Genomic DNA, 18,544 nt, shown 5'->3' on the forward strand with positions numbered 1-18,544 from the left:
ATTTCTTGGGAGGATGCATGTGATCAGCACAGGACCAATCAGCACTGACCATGGGTCATGCAGCCTCATGGAACAGAGTAGCATGAAAATTTCCCCTACAAGCTTTAAACCAGACACTGATAGACGTCACAAATCTGCTCTGATGAGAAAAGGTATTTAGAAGTTTATTTACCAAAACCATTGCATTTCCATGTTCTGGTCTCCCACAGTATACATATATAGTGAATGCAAGGTCCAGGGTTTAGCAAAACTTTCAATGTGCTCCCATTGACTATTAGACCGCATGTTTTCATGAAAGCGCATAAAAGTTCTGAATGCTGCATCTTTGATGCACTTTCCAAAAAACACGTGGCATTGGTGTGAGCCTGGCCTAAACCATCATGTAATATGCCAGCGATATGTAATTACACATTATAAAACCGATACTATGCCGATCCCTGCTCTCAAAGCTGAACTCCAAGTCAAACTTATACTCTGCTGTGTGAGCAAGTTCAGCATTGCCTAAAAACCATTGGCGTGATGCAGTGCCATTCATTCATTCTGAATGGCACCCCAATTCAACTTGGTGATAAATGTGTGGAGTACTGCAAGAAACGGCACCTGCAATTTTTGGTGCGTTAGGCAGTCCATTCAAATTAATCGCCTGCCCTAATGAAACGTACATTGTGCGTCATAACAAGCATTAAACGTGCATGCATTATCACAATTGTACTGTCCAGTCAAAGTTGCCGGTAATCCGTATCAAGTTATATTGCTTTAGCAGCGGTGAAAAGGTCAGTCACCAACCTGACTGCTGTCTAGCAGGTGCACATAGATAATAAAACTACAAAATTACAGTCCACGTGGCAAATTAAAAACATTAAAGATTAAAAAGTGAATTGTAAAACATGACTGGTTTCTAATGTCAAAAATACTCTTGTGGAGTACAAAAGTCAATCTAACTGGAACACAAGACGACTAATAAGCACATGAACAAAAGGGCTCATTTTGTGGTTTGCCATAAAACTTGAAGGCCTCATGGAAAAATTCTTTCCATGCTAAAATGTGATTCAACATGGAAGGGGGAAAAAAGGGTTTCCCTCCCACCCATACGCCAGTAAGCCAACTCCTAAATTCTTACAGTATGTTAGCACCAGAAAAGACGAAAAGTAAACAAACAAAAAAAAAAGTATAATGTAAAACAAATAAAAAATATATACATAATTTTTTTTTATATATATATATATATATATATATATATATATATATATATATATATATATATATATATATATATATATATATATATATATATATATATATATATATATATATATATATATATATATATATATATATATATATATAAATAATTTATTATGTATATGTGCTTTTATCATTAAGCAGGGCACAAACATTATTTCAAGATTTTCGGGCAAGAGCCAGATTTCCCCAAAGGACTACAACAGATCTGTTTTATGAACTAAAGTGGTAGTAACTTAGCTTGCAGGTTGAATTAAACAAAGCATAGAAGTCTTACCGTCACAACTGCAGGCGGTGCAGGACAATATGGATTTCCACAAGATAACTTTGAAACATAGTCAGGGGATTCATCGTCCCCCTCCTCCAAAACAACAATGCACACTCGGCTCATTCGATCTAACTTTGAGCCAAAGCTCTACTTCATGTACTACAAAAAATTATAAAAAGATGGCACCAGGCCCATTCACAAGTCTACTTCCCATCTGCTATTAAAGTTTTGATGCAGCAGGAAGTAAAAGTATGTTCTCTAAAACAGATAAAAATAAAAAATATATACATATACGCAATGCAAAAGAAAATACATTCCCAACAAGCGTCACTGGCTTTTTTTTCTCCAAGAAAAGATAATCATCTACCAAAGCTATTTATTGAGTTGCCATAAAAAATAAAAAGTGTTATTTAGGACAGGGTGGTAAAAAAGTACCAAAACACCCTGCAAGGTCAATTGATATAATACACTCGTCAGCTGTTTGCTGCCTCTGAACACTTGTATCCTGCTGAACTGATGCTGTATTTTTCATGGTAACTGAATCTGAAAATGGATTTCATTCATTGTATAACATTCGAGTGCTCTAATCCAGAACTGAGCTCCCCACGTGAAGCATAAAAAATCCAGCGGGGTCCACAAAAGTGGCAACAATGAAAGCTCGAATGGAGTGATGGACTGCAGCTCATTCACATGTGATGAGTCAGAACACAAGGGAAAAGGGTACTCCCAGTGAAATGCAGCAGGCTAAATCCTAGGCGTCCCACATGACAGAAAAACAGAGGATGTTTACGTCAATATGCCCAAAGCAATAAACCGTGACAGATTTCATTTCAGACACAAGCAGCACAGGAATCTCCAGCTGAGAAAAGCAAAGCAAGAAGCACTACTACGCATGCAAGGTGCTTGCAGCCTCTAGGAGTTGAGATCTTTCCTTAAAGTATCTCCATCAAACACAGCATCCTTTGTAATCCACAGCAAAGGCAGCCTCTGGAGGTCCTTTTACATGCAAACGTCTCAATTCTTGGTCTGCCAGGCTCAGTGCCCCCGTAAGCATCGCACGCTATTTAATCAGCTTCCTTTCATGATTTCAGAACAAATCCTTTGCAGAAGTAATGTTGTTCAGAGCTGCAGAGCCCCAGGCTGAGAGGGTGTTTGTAATAGAGCAGAGACCAAATTCACTCCCCAGCAGCAGTAGCATTCCATCCCAGCTGTTGTGGAAAGAAGAAAACACACTGCAGAGCTGCAGAATGAAATGCCTAGTAATGCTCACATGTTAAGAGACTTGAGCCACTGCACCCCGTGAGCCAGTAACTTCCTGTGATGGGGAGGGGCAACAGCCCTCACTCTGCAGTCGTCACCAACAACATTGGTGGTTTAGTGACTAATCTGCCTCTTGGAGGAGGGGGCACACTTCTAACTGAAGTTTCCACATGGAAAATTGCCTGACTCTGGCTTGAGGAAGAAGTCTTTTACTGCCACATATGAAAGCAGTTACATGAGCAAGCTTTGCCACTCGGGGGAAAAAAAAGTTGGAGCATATTTTCCAAATATAATTTTTGTTTCTGGGAACACAAACAGTAATCTTTAAAAATAAATATGTACAAAATACCATAGGCAGGTAAAAGAAAACCAAGTTTACCAGCAATACATTTTATAAATATAATTGATTTCTCATATTTGCACACTTGGCTCAAGATTAAATACAAATTCTTACAGATTTTTACCATTGATAGCTGTGTATAGGCAGTTGGCTCTCCACTAGAGCTGCACGATTCTGGCCAAAATGGGAATCACAATTTTTTTGTTAGAAGATCACGATTCTCTCACGGCGTAAAATCTTTTACATTTATAAAAAAAAAAAAAAAAAAAGAAATGGGCTAACTTTACTGGCTAGTTTTTTTTTTAATTCTTTAAAGTAATTTTTTCCCCAAAAAAATTGCATTTAAAAAAAGACTGCTGTGCAATAAAATATTGCAACAACCGCCATTTTATTCTCTAGGGTCTCTACTAAAAATATATATAATGTTTGGGGGTTCTAAGTAATTTTCTAGCAAAAAAATAATGATTTTAACTTGAAGAGCTGTCAGAAAAAGGTTTGGTGTTTAAGTGGTTAAACGTTCCCTAATTTACATACAGAAGTTTATTCCTTTGAAGTGATACAATGTTTAGACTTTCCACCGATAAAGAATGTTTTTAAAACTTGGCAGATTGCCCAGACTGACTTTTGGCTGAGAGCAGACAGGAAATTCTTTGCATACCAAAGTGCAGAGAGAAAATTCTTTTCATGTCAAAGATTGCAAAACCCTGTGTCAAGAATTGCAACGGGAAAAAGATCGCGATAACGTTTGACGATTAATCGTGCAGCTCTACTCTCCACTCACATTTTATTGCACTTCTACCAGCCTAAAAGAGGAATTCCAGGCAACAGCATCACTACAAACTCTTATTTCGCATACACACCATGTGTTGAAAGAAAAACGACGTTTTGAAAAACGTCAATTAAAATGACTGTGTGTGGTGGAAAACGTAGTTTTATGTCTTGTGAAAAAGACAAAAAAAAATTTAAGCAGGCTTCAATTTTTTGTGTCGTTTTTCAAAACGTCTTTTGTGTCAATTAAAATGAGTGTGTGGGCAAAACAACGTTTTTAAACCCGCGCATGCTCAGAAGCAAGTTATGAAGCGAGCTTCAATGGAAAAGAGTGCTGAACGTAACGGCGCTTTGCTAGAGCATTTTGAAAAACCGATGGTGTGTAGGCAACGTCGTTTTTGAAAATGAAGTTTCAAAAACGTCGTTTAATTTCATGATTTAAAACGTCGTTTTTTTTCCATCACATAAAGTGATGGTGTGTACGCGGCATTAAAGCGGATCTTCACTCCCTTTCCACATGTTCCTTCCATTCATCTCCTTCTTATACTGCAGAAGTATTGCGTTGTATTTGGTTTACCTCCCTCCCCCCCCCCCCATTACAAAAAAGTCCAGCCCTGCCTCCCCTTGCACATCATTCGCCTTAGGCGATTGACATGCACACTGCCCGTTGTGCCTCCTGGGATATGCACATCAAGCATAACCCTTCATTCAAGAAAAGGAGGAGGGGGCAAGCCCATTGTCGAGGGGGGTCGCCTACTGAACCGAGAAAAAACAGTGGGCCTTTCAATGATGTCAGAACATGGCAGCGTGGGACAAAGCAATGGCAGAACATGAGGATCGCAGTGGGACAACTCTGGATATACTGGATGGGCGAGTATCTGAAATATGCAGATAACATCTTCAGGTAACAGGGGCAAAAAAAAAAAAGGGGGGGGGGTGGAATCGGGGAGTCAACTGAAGTTCTGCTTTAAAGTGGTTGTAAAGGGATTTTTTGAAATATCAAACATGTCATACTTACCTGCTCTTTGCAATAGTTTTGCACAAAGCGGCTCCAAATCCTGCTCTTTGGGGGGACCCCCCGCCAGTACTCCTGGATCATTTCTGCTGCCGAGAGCCCCCATAGCAACCGCCATCTTAATCATACAGCACAGAAGCTGAGCATTCATAGACCCTTGGACTTCCCCAAGCAATTAATGAGAAGGGTGAGCAACAACTTGACAAAAAAACTGTGCCAACAAGCCCAACAACAAAAAGGGTCCGCAGACCAAACTTGGAGTGCTAATGCAAGAACCTTGTGGTCAAAAGCTGCATCAGTAGAGGATTGGACGCTCACCTGGTAAATCTTTGAAAATGTATGAATAGAAGACCAGTGCCCAGCCTTACAGAGCTGGGCAACAGAGGCTTGGTGCCAGAATGCCTAGGAAACACCCACCGGTCTAATGGAGTGGGCACACACAAGGGCAGGAGTTTTGTACTCATGAGTGTAAGCTTTAACGAATAGTTCTATTCAGCGAGCAATGGTTGATTTGGAAGGAGACTAAAAAGTCAAGTCATTTTTGACCACAGGTTTACCTTCGTCTGAGCAGAGGAAACCATTCCAAAAAAAACAAAAAGCAGGTTTTATAGTAGGTCTTATACTGGTTTGCGAGTACTGCACATGATCCCCCTCATTTCCTCCACTTCCAATATAGAAATCAAGCCCCAGTTGTTACAGGGATAGTAAGACACACAGGATAACTGTCTTACCTATCCACAACACTCACCCCTATCCAGGCTTCATCCATCTTGGTGGACATACCCCCCTCAAAGTGGTGTTCAGGGTCTGGGTTCCAAAGGTAGTGACAATGGCCCTGGATCTGTACAACAGGCTGCGGCCAACTACTACGTTGCACTAAATGCCAAGGTGAGCGCCTGTGCCTGAAGCACACATTACAGCCCGTTACAATGACATTGGGTCCGGGTCCAGGTACAGCACCCAAGGTACCGATCCAGATGCACCACTTCTATTGTGGTATTTAGAAAAAATAAATAAACTAGTTATACGAAGACTGATTTCTTCACAATAGAGAAGAGGTCAATTACCTTAGGACACCAACAGTAGGGTAGGGTTAAAGGCTCCAACAATACACAGCTGTAGTGTACAATCAGGAGAACAAAATTTAAGGCGCTTAGGAGGGGTTTTTGTAGAAACCAAAGGAGACGCTTGTTTTAACATCTATTGAATTTTCTACTTCACACATTTGCTACATTTACAGTAGTAAAGAAGCTTTATTATCGATTTGGTATATAAACCCATATTTCCCCTGCGCTCTCAATTCTGCCATAGCACACTAAGGACCATTGACACCTGAGCGTTTGGTAGGTCGAAGCTCCAAAACACTCCCAAAATATAATGCATTTCAATGGTGGCTGTATATGAACGATCCGGGAACCAACAGATCCTGATGTTTCAAAAGAGACAAGCTTTTGAGGCAGAACTGGTTATTTTTTTTAAAGAATTTTGTGACAGACCTGGAAGCTTTGGGCACCAGAGACAAAGTGGTTGTTAACCCTAGCCTGCAAGTCTATGCCAGACCCTCTATTAGAGCCTGGCATAGCACACTGTACCCATCTTTTCTAAAAACAAGCACTGCAAATACCTGTGACCAGCCTGAAGATGGCTCTAAACATGACCACAAGGCCGCTGTACAGCTCTGATGGATGGCTTCTGCAGGAGGGGCTGTCATCTCCCTCCGACATCAGTTGGGGAGATCACAATGGCCGCTCAGCCACTCCTCCAGTAGCCATGGAAACCGGCCGAGAGTCACGTGACTGCCTGAAGATCACGCTAAACGGGTATTTACAACGCTCATTTTTAGAACAGGACAGGGTGCTATGCCAGGATGTAATACACACAGGGTTTGACAAATTTGCTTGGAATCTAGGAGCCAGCTAAAAAAGTTAGGAGCCAAAAAATAATAATGTGCCCGTCCCGCCAAGCTTGCGCGCAGAAGCAAATGCATTTGTGAGTAGCGCCCGCATATGTAAAGGTATTCAAACCACACATGTGAGGCATTGCCACGATAGGTAGAGCGAGAGCAATAATTCTAGCCCTAGACCTCTTCCAACTCAAAACATGCATCCTGTAGAAAGTTTGTCGCCATTCCGCGAACGCAATTTTGAAGCTTGACATGTTGGGTATCAATTTACTCGGCATAAAATTATCTTTCACAATATAAAAAAAAAAAAAAATTGGGCTGACTTTACAGTTGTCTTATTTTTAATTGCAAATAAAAGCATTTTTTTCCCCCCAAAAAAAAGTGCGCTTGTAAGACCGCTGCGCAAATACGGTGTGACAGAAAGTATTGCAAAGACAGCCATTTTATTCTCTAGGGTGTTAGAATAAAAATTATATATATATATATATATATATATATATATATATATATATATATATATATATATATATATATGTTTGGGGGCTCTAATTAGAGGAAAGGAGATGGCAGTGAAAAACACATGATGTGAACGTGTCCCATAGGAAACCATGTACAGAAAATGAACTGTAGTGTGTTTCTGCAAAAAAGCACCAAAAAACAGAGGTGTGACCCAGGCCTGAGATGTTTAGTAATATAATGGGGGTTAAAAAAATAAAATAAAAATTAGTACAAAAAGAGCAAATAATTGCTACTGTAAGGGGTTAATTTTTTACTGTTAAACAGTGAAAGTAATATTTACAGTAGCGATTTGCTCTTGTTGTACTTTAAAGTGCCAATTTTTTTTTTTAAACCCATTAGGTTACTGGCCGATTAATCGAATATGAAAATGGTAATCGATTATTTGTCGAGTGCTCAAAAAGTAAAAAATCTACAATGATACAGTATGTACAGTGAGCCCTTGTGTGTCTACGCGTTTCGCCCTTCGGATTCTTCAGGGCACGATCAAGGCTCAAAGAGATAAAGAAAACAGAAGGAACGAGTCTCCCTGTCTTGGCATAAATAAAGCCTCAGTATAAAATTTACAAAAATCGGAAGATATCTGAGATAAAGAAGACTTCCAAGAAAAAGTGTCATATGGATAGTTCTAATTAAATGGCATATAATGTCACCAAGTAGAAATCAGAGGTTAAAAAATATATTTATTTTTCTTCGATCATAAATGGCTTGCGGCCAATTGTACAGTAAAGACAACGCACAGCTAGTTTAGCAACTCAAGTAGAATGTTGCTTGGCAGAGCAGTAGTGCATCTCGTGTGGGCAATGGATGTATATTTTACTCCATTTCTCTTTATTGTGCATCACCATATGATGAAAAAATGCAGCAGGACAACTTTTTGGGCACCGAAGCGCATTACAGCTCATTCATTTTAAATACGCGGTCCAACGCAACACAATGCACCTTAACACAAAAATGTGCTACTATTGTGCATACCTCTATGTGTGTTGGGGGGACTGCACTTAAGGCCCTCAATGATTTTCTAGCTGAACATTAATCTACAAGAAAATAAGTAAAAATAAAGTGATTATATCATTTGAATGATTAAAAAGAACACACTTCATGTGGCATACCATCTACAATTGCCACAACGTCAGTGAAGAGATTAATAAGGTTTACAGGCTGACGTAGGATAAGTTGTCCTGAAAAACATAGATCACAGAATGCCACACTTCTCTCCAACACGGGTGCTTCACGTATTTGTGCATCAGCTGTCATAAAGGATTAGCTAAAATCCCCTTACTAGCCATTCAAACGCTTATTGAACTTCACTATATCGTATGCTCAATGTCCTTACAGGGCAGGAGGAAGTAAAAACACACCAAATAGTAAAATATAGGGCAACCAAATAAAATCACTATAAAAAACGGGCCAATGTGTTATGTACAGATAATACAAATGTCCTACTATGATCATAATATAAAGTGCCCAAGACCCAAGCAGAATTCCAGAAAGAGTATATATATATATATATATATATATATATATATATATATATATATATATATATATATATATATATATATATATAAAATATAAAATATAAAAATAAAAATAGTAGTGAGTTGTTGGATAAAAGTACAACTGCCAAAATATTCGTCTTAAAGCAGAGTTCCACCCAAAAATGGAACTTCCGCTTTCCGTAACCCTCCCCCTCCGGTGTCACATTTGGCACCTTTCAGGGGGGGGCAGATACCAGTCCTAGACAGGTATTTGCTCCCACTTCCAGGCATAGACTCCCGTGGAAATCATGCCACTGCCCCCCTGCTGTCTCCTGGGAAACACATTTAGAGTGGGGACCAGTGAGGGTGCGCCACGCTACTCGCGCATGTGCAGTAGGGAATAGGGCAGTGAAGCCGAAACGCCTCACTTCCGGATTGCCTCACCAAGGATGGCGGCGGGGGCAGATGAGAGACAAGCGATTGCTCTGCCTCGGCTGCTGACATCGCGGGCACCCTGGACAGGCAAGTGTCCATTTTTTAAAAGTCAGCAGCTGCAGTATTTGTAGCTGCTGGCTTTTTTTTTTATTTCGGGTGGACCTCTGCTTTAACTAGACAGACATGTGATCATATATAAAACCAATGAAAAAAAAAAAAGTTAAAACACAAAGTGTGAGATCTGCAAATGTAAAAAAAAAAAATTGAATTCAACTTTTAATACCATTAGCCATAGAACATGCACAATAGAATAATAAAAATACTTTGGGACCTCAATAGCAAGTCTATAAAAGTAATACAATATGTTCCAGGCAGAACCTAAACTGGTTAGCCAGAGAAGAAGTTCACCTTTTTACGATGACATGCATCATGTTGCAAAAGGTGAACTTATTCTCCAAGTGAGCTGTACGAGGTGAAACATGTCAGGGCTGTGTGGCTCATGGCCTTGAAGGACCCCTTTCCTAAACATTTGTTTTCCAGCCGTTGGAGAGACTGACTTGCGATTCAACTGCACACTTTCAAAGTTATTTATTGTAGTGAGGTCATCCATTCCTGCTGGTTTAAAAAATACCTGTAAATTTATACCTTTTAGTGTTTTATGGATAACATTTTTTCTTTGACTTCCACTGTACAAAGTGCCCTCTGGCTCAAAGTGCAGTTCTGCATTCCACAGCCCACCACATTTGTATTTCATGTACAGTCAAACCTTGGATTGTGAGCAGAATTCATTCCAGAAACATGCTTGTAATCCAAAGCACTTGTATATCAAAGCGAGTTTCCTCATAAGAAATAATAGAAACTCAAATGATTCATTCCACAACCATTTATTCAAGTCCTTCAGTTTATAGTCCATATAAAAAGATTATAGCAATGTGATAAGTTGTGCAACCATAAAATGTCCATCCACAAATGGAAGCCTCTCCAAGGGGATTAGAAGCAAAATCCAGCAGGAGCTACAGAGTATAAAAAGAGAAGAGAGGCGCATCTAAGTGTAGCAATATGGTTACATGTAATGAAGGTACATTTGTCAACTCACATGGCCGAGGAATAAAATAGGCACTTTTAAGTATACAGGAATGCAGGGTAAAGCTGTCAGCATAGACCGCACTGCACACCGCCGGCTCACTGCTCAGTCTGCAATCGTGACCGGGAAGACTACCCTGCAGAAGAGTGATATGAACACGAGCGGTTCAAGCCTCACTGAGCGCAGCGTGGCAGGGATGACGTCGATGGCGGTGCGGAGGACGGTCTATGTGGACTGCTTTACCCCGGATGTCTGCATACTTCGATGTGCCTCTTTTAATCAATCTTGCAAGTTGTTAAATGTTGTACCTTCATTAAATGTAACCATTGCTACACTTGGAGGCGCCTCTCCTCTTTTATACTCAGTTGTGACATGACGCTACTCTTATATCAAGACATCGCTTGTATATCAAGTCAAAATTTAGTAAGAAATTTTGCTTGTCTTGCAAACCGCTCTCAAACCAAGGTTTTACTGGATATTTTGAGAGTTTAGATAAGCTCTATAGTAAAAACAAATTTTTCAATATAAGCAAATTTCACTTGCATAAAAAAGAGCTTCAGTCCAATTGAAATTATGATACTGGTTTACAACGCAACATTTTTACTGCGTTTCCTTGCAGAGAGATCAGTCAAGAGGTAGGTAGTAAAGTCCACTTTGATGTCTACCTACAGATGAACTTACCTGTAGATAAACGTAATCTCTCTTTAACGTGTCCTGTTAAAAATATAGTTGCTCTTTTGGCAGCCGGTGGCGTCACTGGCACATGCACTCTGAAGGAACAGAATACCTGTGCCATCTCTTTAAAGCCATGTGCAGTGGCTGTGATGTCACCACAGACCCAGACATTCAAGCTCTTGGAGCCCGCAAACCCAGAAGAAAGACTGGGTGAAGATGGAAGCCCCATCAGCGGTGATAGTCCACCACTGGAGGGCTTCGTTCTAAGGTAAGCGTTTCATAATGTGCTAGAAATGCATACTAGCACATTATGCCATTAAGGTAAAGTTTTTTCCCCCCCCTTTTCTTCAATGCAGCAGTTTACTACCGCTTTCATATGCAAAATACAAACAGATCCAGGCACCTATGCTGCGCTTGAAAGCAGTATTAACCACTTAAAGACCAGAAGATTTGCCCCCTGTATTCCCAGGCCATTTTTTGCGCCAAGTTAAGTGACAATGTAAACACTCATGCGATTCAAATCTGGTGCGGACCAAAAAAAAGGGGGGGGGGGGGGTCCAGTACGAGTTTGGTCCGAATGAGATTCCGAATTCAGCCGAACTATCTGTATTGCTGAAATCGCATTGCAGACATTGTATGTGATCTTGCACAGTGCACTGGTGTGAACTACGCCTAAGGCAACAAGGGTGAAGTTAGGAATATCTGCTGGCTTCCATACTTTAACAGGGTAGAGCTCCATTCATAGGTCCTGAAATACCAAAGGCAGTAAACAAAAACATGCCTCAGTGCAAGTATTTATTGAAATGGACATTTAAAAACAAAATCGGTATAAGTTTTTTTCCTTCTTTTCTTATACACCTGGAGTTTCACAAATAAGGATAAAGGAAAGGCAACGCCCACTCCATAGGATTGGCATAATTTGTTTGCTGCACTTAAAGAGGAAGTAAACCCTGGTGGGTTTTACTTCCTTTTTTGTTCCCTGCAAAGTAAAAGCATGATGGGCTAGTATGCATTGCATATTCGCCCATTATGTGCCACTTGCCTGCAAATAAAGCCAGTGATGTCCCCGCTGGTGGCCGTGTCCATCTTCACCACTCTTCCTTCCGGGGCCGTGGACGCCATCTCTGTGACTGTCCGGAGTTGCGTGGGAGCCAACGGTCATGGCATGGGACATTACAAACGGTACGATCATGCTCTTTCAGTGCGCATGCGCCGATGAAGTCAGAACAAGTGTATATGGTAAATTTCTCCTAAACTGTGCAGGTTTAGGAGATATTTCCTCATAGGCTGACCTGTAGGTAAAAGTGGTGTATGGGTTTACAACCACTTTAATTGTGTAGACAATAAGCCTTCAATCCTTATATTGGCTGAACATTCTTGCACCTAATAAGTTGGATCACTGGATGATTTTTTTTTTTTTTAATACTACAGAAGGACTATTTTTATTTACATATCACAGCGCTGTACATTTTGTAGGTTTATTGATTTGAAAGACTTGTATAATGCCTTTTGCTAGCAGCTGTATAATTTTGGTTTAGCGCTAACTTTACAATTTTTTTATTAAGGTAAGAAACCTTGAGCCTTTATAACCATTGTAACACAGCTTTAAAGGCTAAGGCCCTTTTCACACTACAAAATAAATCCGTTTTAATAATCCGTTTTAAAATCCGTCAGATAATGTTAAAAAACGGAAGTTATACGTCCTTTATAAAATATCATTAAAGTCTATGGGATTTTTTTATGTTCCGTAAAGATCCGTAATAGTCCGTTATAACATACGGACGTTAGTTATAACGGAATATGTGACGGGTCTTGCACTATTTTTTGTAAATTATTTGTCCGTTGCAAGTAACGGATATATTAACGTCTGTTATATTTTAACATTGAAGTCTATGGCACATGGACGTTAGTAAATGTCTCCGTAAATGTCCGTTATGTTAACGGACGTTAATTTTACTGAGCATGGATATTCAGGGGAACCCCGCTGTCAATTTAAAACAAAAATGACGTGCGGTTCCCGGTAAATATCCATAACCAGACCCTTCAGGTCTGGTATGGATATTCAGGGGAACCCCGCCGTCAATTTAAAACAAAAATGACGTGCGGTTCCCGGTAAATCCCCGCACTCTGTCCCCCCTCTTTTCTGCGGCCGGCCAGGTCAACGTGCTCGGATAATGGGTCTGGTTATGGATATTTAGGGGGAACCGCACGTCATTTTTGTTTTAAATTGACGGCGGGGTTCCCCTGAATATCCATACCAGACCTGAAGGGTCTGGTTATGGATATTTACCGGGAACCGCACGTCATTTTTGTTTTAAATTGACGGCGGGGTTCCCCTGAATATCCATGCGACTTCTGGAGCTGGACTTCAAGAAAGGGTGAAATGTTTTTATTAACGGACGTTAGAAAGGAATGATATAACGGATGTATACGGATATATACGGATAAACATTATCCGTTTTCAATAAAGGAAGAATGGTAAAATATTTATCCGTATGTATCCGTTATTAAATCCGTTAATAAACGTCCGTTAATAGGTGTAATACGGATATTATAAAACGGACATACAATCCATAGTGTGAAAGAAGCCTAACTGTACAGTTATTCTCTAAATGACCTTATCCCACAAACTTATACTCACCTGAACCCGCTCCTGCCAGATGTCCGCTGTGCAGCCCACTGGGAGCCACAGAGCTACTGCTGCAAAGTCTCCAAAGTTGTCATCTTCTGCTCATGCGTGGAAAATCTCAATTCATTCCGATCGAGAGGCATTTCAGTTATTCCAGGAGAGTTGCACAGAATGAACAGATTTTTTTTGTACTTGCACATAAGATACATAACCAGAGACTTTAAGGGCCAAGCGGCCTCCCAAATCCTGATTCAGAACTATTCAGCAACAGCATAAAGAGGTGACCTGGCTACATACAGAAAGAAGGACAAAGATCTACTTCACAGGGGCATGAGGAATTAAAATTTGTTTTAAAAATAAATTGCATTTTTCCCAAATTTTAAACAGGGTTAGAATACAGAGAAAAAAACAATGCAAAAACCAAGCTCTTTACAACATATAGTAACATATACTAATATAGGATTATTATATTTTAACTGGGTCAGCGTATCTTTTCCCAAGGTCATGAGCTGCAGAACAGGCGAGATCAAGCTTGTTAGAGCGAAATACAAAGTTTCTGAACAAATCTACAGAAAAAATAGCCCCCCCAAGTAAATCCTTCTGTGTAAATGAAGAAATGGAATTTTCTGTGAAATTCCCTGAGGATTCCCATGTGTACTAACAGAAGCTCACAGAAGGATGTTCAGTTTAGAAAAGAGAGGGAAGAGGAGGGAGGGGTTGGTTTATACAACTTCTCATCTGGGGAACCCTGAAACCAATGAAGTGAGTCACATTTTGGGTGGTGACAGACTGTGGATGTAGCTATATAAAATCCAGGGCAATGACTCATACATACATTGGACTTCCTAACCACATCAGACAGTTATTTTTTGACATAACGGAAAACTGTTCCTCTATAATGCAGCCCATGTACTGTGAGGTTTCAATGTGTAAATCCTGTGGAATTTTTCATGTTGGCAGTTCCCCTTTTGCAGGGCTTGACAAATCCTGGTCACTATGGTAACTGGAAAAAACAGCCACAAAATGACCAGGACACCTAGTGCCCCTTAAAAAGTTTCACTGCAGGCTTCTATGCAGGGCCATACAGAAACTATTCCTGTCTCTCTATTCTCTTCACTCACCTCCTTCCCTGCACTGCTGCTCGGGACTAGAAAGAGCAAGGACACATCTAAGCAGATGGAAACAAAAAATGCAGACTTGCTGCCAAGTTATCAGTTGTCCAAAGCCCCTAAGCTGCTAGCCAATGAGGGAGAAGTTTAAGGACTCCAATACGGCTGACTGCATCCATTACCATTCCTCAAAGATTGTATATTACAGCACCAGGTACATTCTACCTTCCAATTGCTTGCCCTAAAAGCCTAGACCTCAAAGTAAGGACCAGGCCCCTTCCACACCCCCGAGTACCAAAGCACAAAAATCATTTTCAGCTGCTTGATAAAAAACGCCTTAGAAAAACACAAAGTGTTAGATTCTTCTTCCCTTTTCCCAACATAAAACAACTGCTTTGAATTTAGACGGAGAAGTAGCAGTAAGGCTTCATGTACATGGGATCCTGAACGATATAACTTCACAGATAGTAACCCACGTTTAAAACGTCCGTTTTGCCATGTTTGCATTTAGTTTAAAAAAAAAAAAAAAATAGTTTTTATTTAAATGTCGAAAAAAGCCTATAAACGAAACGCTGCTAAACGCGGGTATCACGTTTAGCGTCTGACATGTCAGAAACTTCTGCGTCTGAACTCATTTTTTTACCTTAAAAAAAAAAAAAAAGCCTATGAAAACACAACTGCCTCATTAGAGGACACAAAAATGAAAAAAAGATAAAACCTTTCCCACGCCCAACAACCTCAACTTCTGTGGAAAGACTTTAGGGACATAGATCATAAAAGAGCAGTGGGACTCCAAAAAGCCTTCGGGGGTGGCTTGCAGCTTTTAGGGGTTGTAAAGGTACAATTGTTTTTTCCCCTCATTAGCTTAGTGCAGTCCCCCTTCACTTACCTCATCCTTCCATTTTGCTTTTAAATGTCCTTATTTCTTCTGGGAAATCCTCACTTCCTGTTCTTCCGTCTGTAACTCCACACAGTAATGCAAGGCTTTCTCCCTGGTGTGGAGTGTCGTGCTCCCCCTCCCTTGAACTACATGAGAGTCAGGACGCCCATTAACACACAGCTCCTTTATCTGCAACGTAGAGAGCGTCCTGATTCTCCTGTAGTCCAAGGGGGCGAGCACGACACTCCACACCAGGGAGAAAGCCTTGCATTACTGTGTGGAGTTACAGACAGAAGAACAGGAAGTGAGGATTTCTCAGAAGAAATAAGGACATTTAAAAGCAAAATGGAAGGATGAGGCAAGTGAGAGAGGACTGCACTAAAGTAAAGGAAGCTATTGAGGGGGAAAAAAAAAAAATTGTACCTTTACAACTCCTTTAACCGCTTGCCGCCCGCAGATATACGTCTGCAGCATGGCACGGGCAGGCAAAAGGACGTACCTGTACGTCCCCTTTAAGAAGCAGTTGTTGCCGGTGCACGCGGCGTGAAATAAATAAATCGCAGATTGCTGCCATTACTAGTAAAAAAAAAATTATAAAAATGCTATAAAACTATCCCCCATTTTGTAGACGCTATAACTTTTGCGCAAACAAATCAAAACGCTTATTGCTATTTTTTTGCCAAAAGTATGTAGAAGAATACGTTTTGGCCTAAAAACTGAGGAAAAAAATGTTTAGTTTTTTTGGGGATATTTAAAATCGCAAAAAGTAAAAAATATTGAATTTTTTCAAAATTATAGCTCCATTTTTGTTAAAAGCGCAAAAAATAAAAAAACACAGAGGTGATCAAATACCACCAAAAGAAAGCTCTATTTGTGGGGAAAGAAAATACGTCAATTTTGTTTGGGAGCCACGTCGCACGACTGCGCAATTGTCAGTTAAATCGATGCAGTGCAGAACCGCAAAAAGTGACCTGGTCATTTAGCTACAAAATGGTCCGGGGCTTTCGTGGTTAACCTCCCTGGCGGTATGATTCTGTCAGAAAAAACATGCTAAAAGCGGTACCATTATTTGCAAGGAAATTTGGCGTTTTATATTGTAGGTCTGTAATTTTTAGAAATAACTCACTTAAATCTGACCAAACAAGCTTCTAATAGGCATCCCGGGTATGACATTTTTTTAAAAACAAAATTATAAATTATAATATAATAAATAATTATAAATAATTATAACAAATAATAATATAATTATAATAAAAATTATTCAATAATGTAATCAAATCAAAATCACTGAAATTTGCTCAGTTGCAGAATTGTTGCTGTCATTATTTTTTTTTTTTATGACGAATTTCCCCACAAATCGCTATCGCACAATTCTGCAAGTGATTATAATTTATTATCGCTGTTTTTTAGCTGATCTAAAACTATTTTTGACATAAAGGGACACTTTTGGTTGCTATGGACAATCTACAGTTTGCAGGGAGAAAGAAACGTTTTTATTATATAAAATGACATGCATGACACAGGACAGACCACTAGGGACAGGGGGGGTGTGTTTTTTTTACATACAGTACTGTAATCTATAAGATTACAGTATACTGTATGTAAGGTGTTTGTTTACTTTTTTGAATTTGGCGCCGTTCTCCGTCCCCGTGCGTCGTAACGTCGCAGGGAACGGAGATCGGTGTCACACGGAGGCACTGTGTGAATCGAGCGAGGTCCCACTCGCTCACACAGCGCGGTGGCATCGCTGGATCCAGGGACAAGGTAAGTAACTTGTGCCTGTGGATCTAGCGAGGCAAGCCCGAGTCTGACACGGGGTTTCCGCTCGCAGCAGGAAAATCTAACCCCGTGTCAGACTCGGGAAGACCGCCAGGCAGGTTAAAGAACTTCTTGAAGAACCTTAAAGTGGTTCTAAAAAAGGTAAAAGTTTATTTTGCCTTAATTCATTACCTAGATGCAGCTCCCCCCTTTATATTTACTTGAGCCTGATCTCAATACAGCGTTGTGCATGAGAGAGTGGCTCTCTCCCTGCTCACTGGACAGAATGGCAGCAGCAAGAGCCATTGGTTCCTGCTGCTGTCAATCACAGCCAGTGAAGAGGGATCGGAGACGACACGAGTTGCCATAGTAAGTGGTTTGCTATGGGGGTCACTTGGGGGACCCAAGTAGAGGAGGCTCAGGGCTGCTTTGTGCTTAACCATTGCACAGTGCAGGTAAGTACAGCATGTTTGTTATTTAAAATATACCTTTAGAATGACCAATTTTGAATATGGCTTCAGAAGAGGCCAAAAAATCCACCTGGTATAACTTGGTCAACAGAACACCAGATGACAGCTTTGTAAATCTGAAACCGATGCCTAATGCTAAAAAGCCCAAGAGGCATTCGCTGATCTAGAGGAATGCACCTTGACAGGAAAAGGTGGAATTTTCATCTTAAAGCTGAAGTTTAGCTCCGGAGTAGCTACAGATAGATCAAAATTTGGCTTTATCATAAAGTACACTGGCCAAAACAGAAGTCGAACGTTAGTTGGAAAACTTACGTCAATTAGCAGCTGCGATTCTGAAATTCCGCACCCCGCAATCAGAATAAGATGCCTATCTTCTTGTTCCTTAAACTCTGGCGCTTCGATAGTTGAAAGGAGAAGTTCACCTTTGTGAATAAAAATCAAATGCATTTTTTTTGCAAAAAAAAATGCATTTATTTTTTTACTAGGAGCCTAGAAAGCATTGCTTAACAGCAGATGCCATGCAGGACTCCTGCAGACTCCGTGTATGTCTTCTCATACAGGCAGGCAAATACACACAGACAAGAATGAATTTAACAGCGCTATGGTAGTCCATTAAACTACAAGCCACAAAGGCTGCTGGGACTTGTAAGTTCCCATTCACAGAGGACTGAGAATGAATGACGTGGGCGGGCAGAGTCACACACGGTCACA

General features: G+C 40.3%; 1 protein-coding gene across 3 annotated transcripts in view; it reads right to left on the reverse strand.

The window, feature by feature from the left end:
• The window catches only part of ANKRD28 (ankyrin repeat domain 28), a 165,644-nt gene that overhangs the window by 107,936 nt on the left and 39,164 nt on the right, over window positions 1-18,544 (reverse strand). Inside the window, exon 1 of one of the 3 annotated variants that reach the window (XM_040352948.1) lies at window positions 1,520-2,764. The exons of 1 other annotated variant lie outside the window; for it this stretch is intronic. In XM_040352948.1, the coding sequence (XP_040208882.1) occupies window positions 1,520-1,633 (114 nt within the window). In that variant the 5' untranslated portion in view covers window positions 1,634-2,764. Of the gene's footprint in view, window positions 1-1,519; window positions 2,777-18,544 lie in introns of those variants that run through there. One more of the 3 variants, XM_040352951.1, reaches the window with a different exon arrangement.

This window comes from Rana temporaria, chromosome 5 (assembly GCF_905171775.1).
Source record: "Rana temporaria chromosome 5, aRanTem1.1, whole genome shotgun sequence".
NCBI classification, from domain to species: Eukaryota; Metazoa; Chordata; class Amphibia; order Anura; family Ranidae; genus Rana; species Rana temporaria.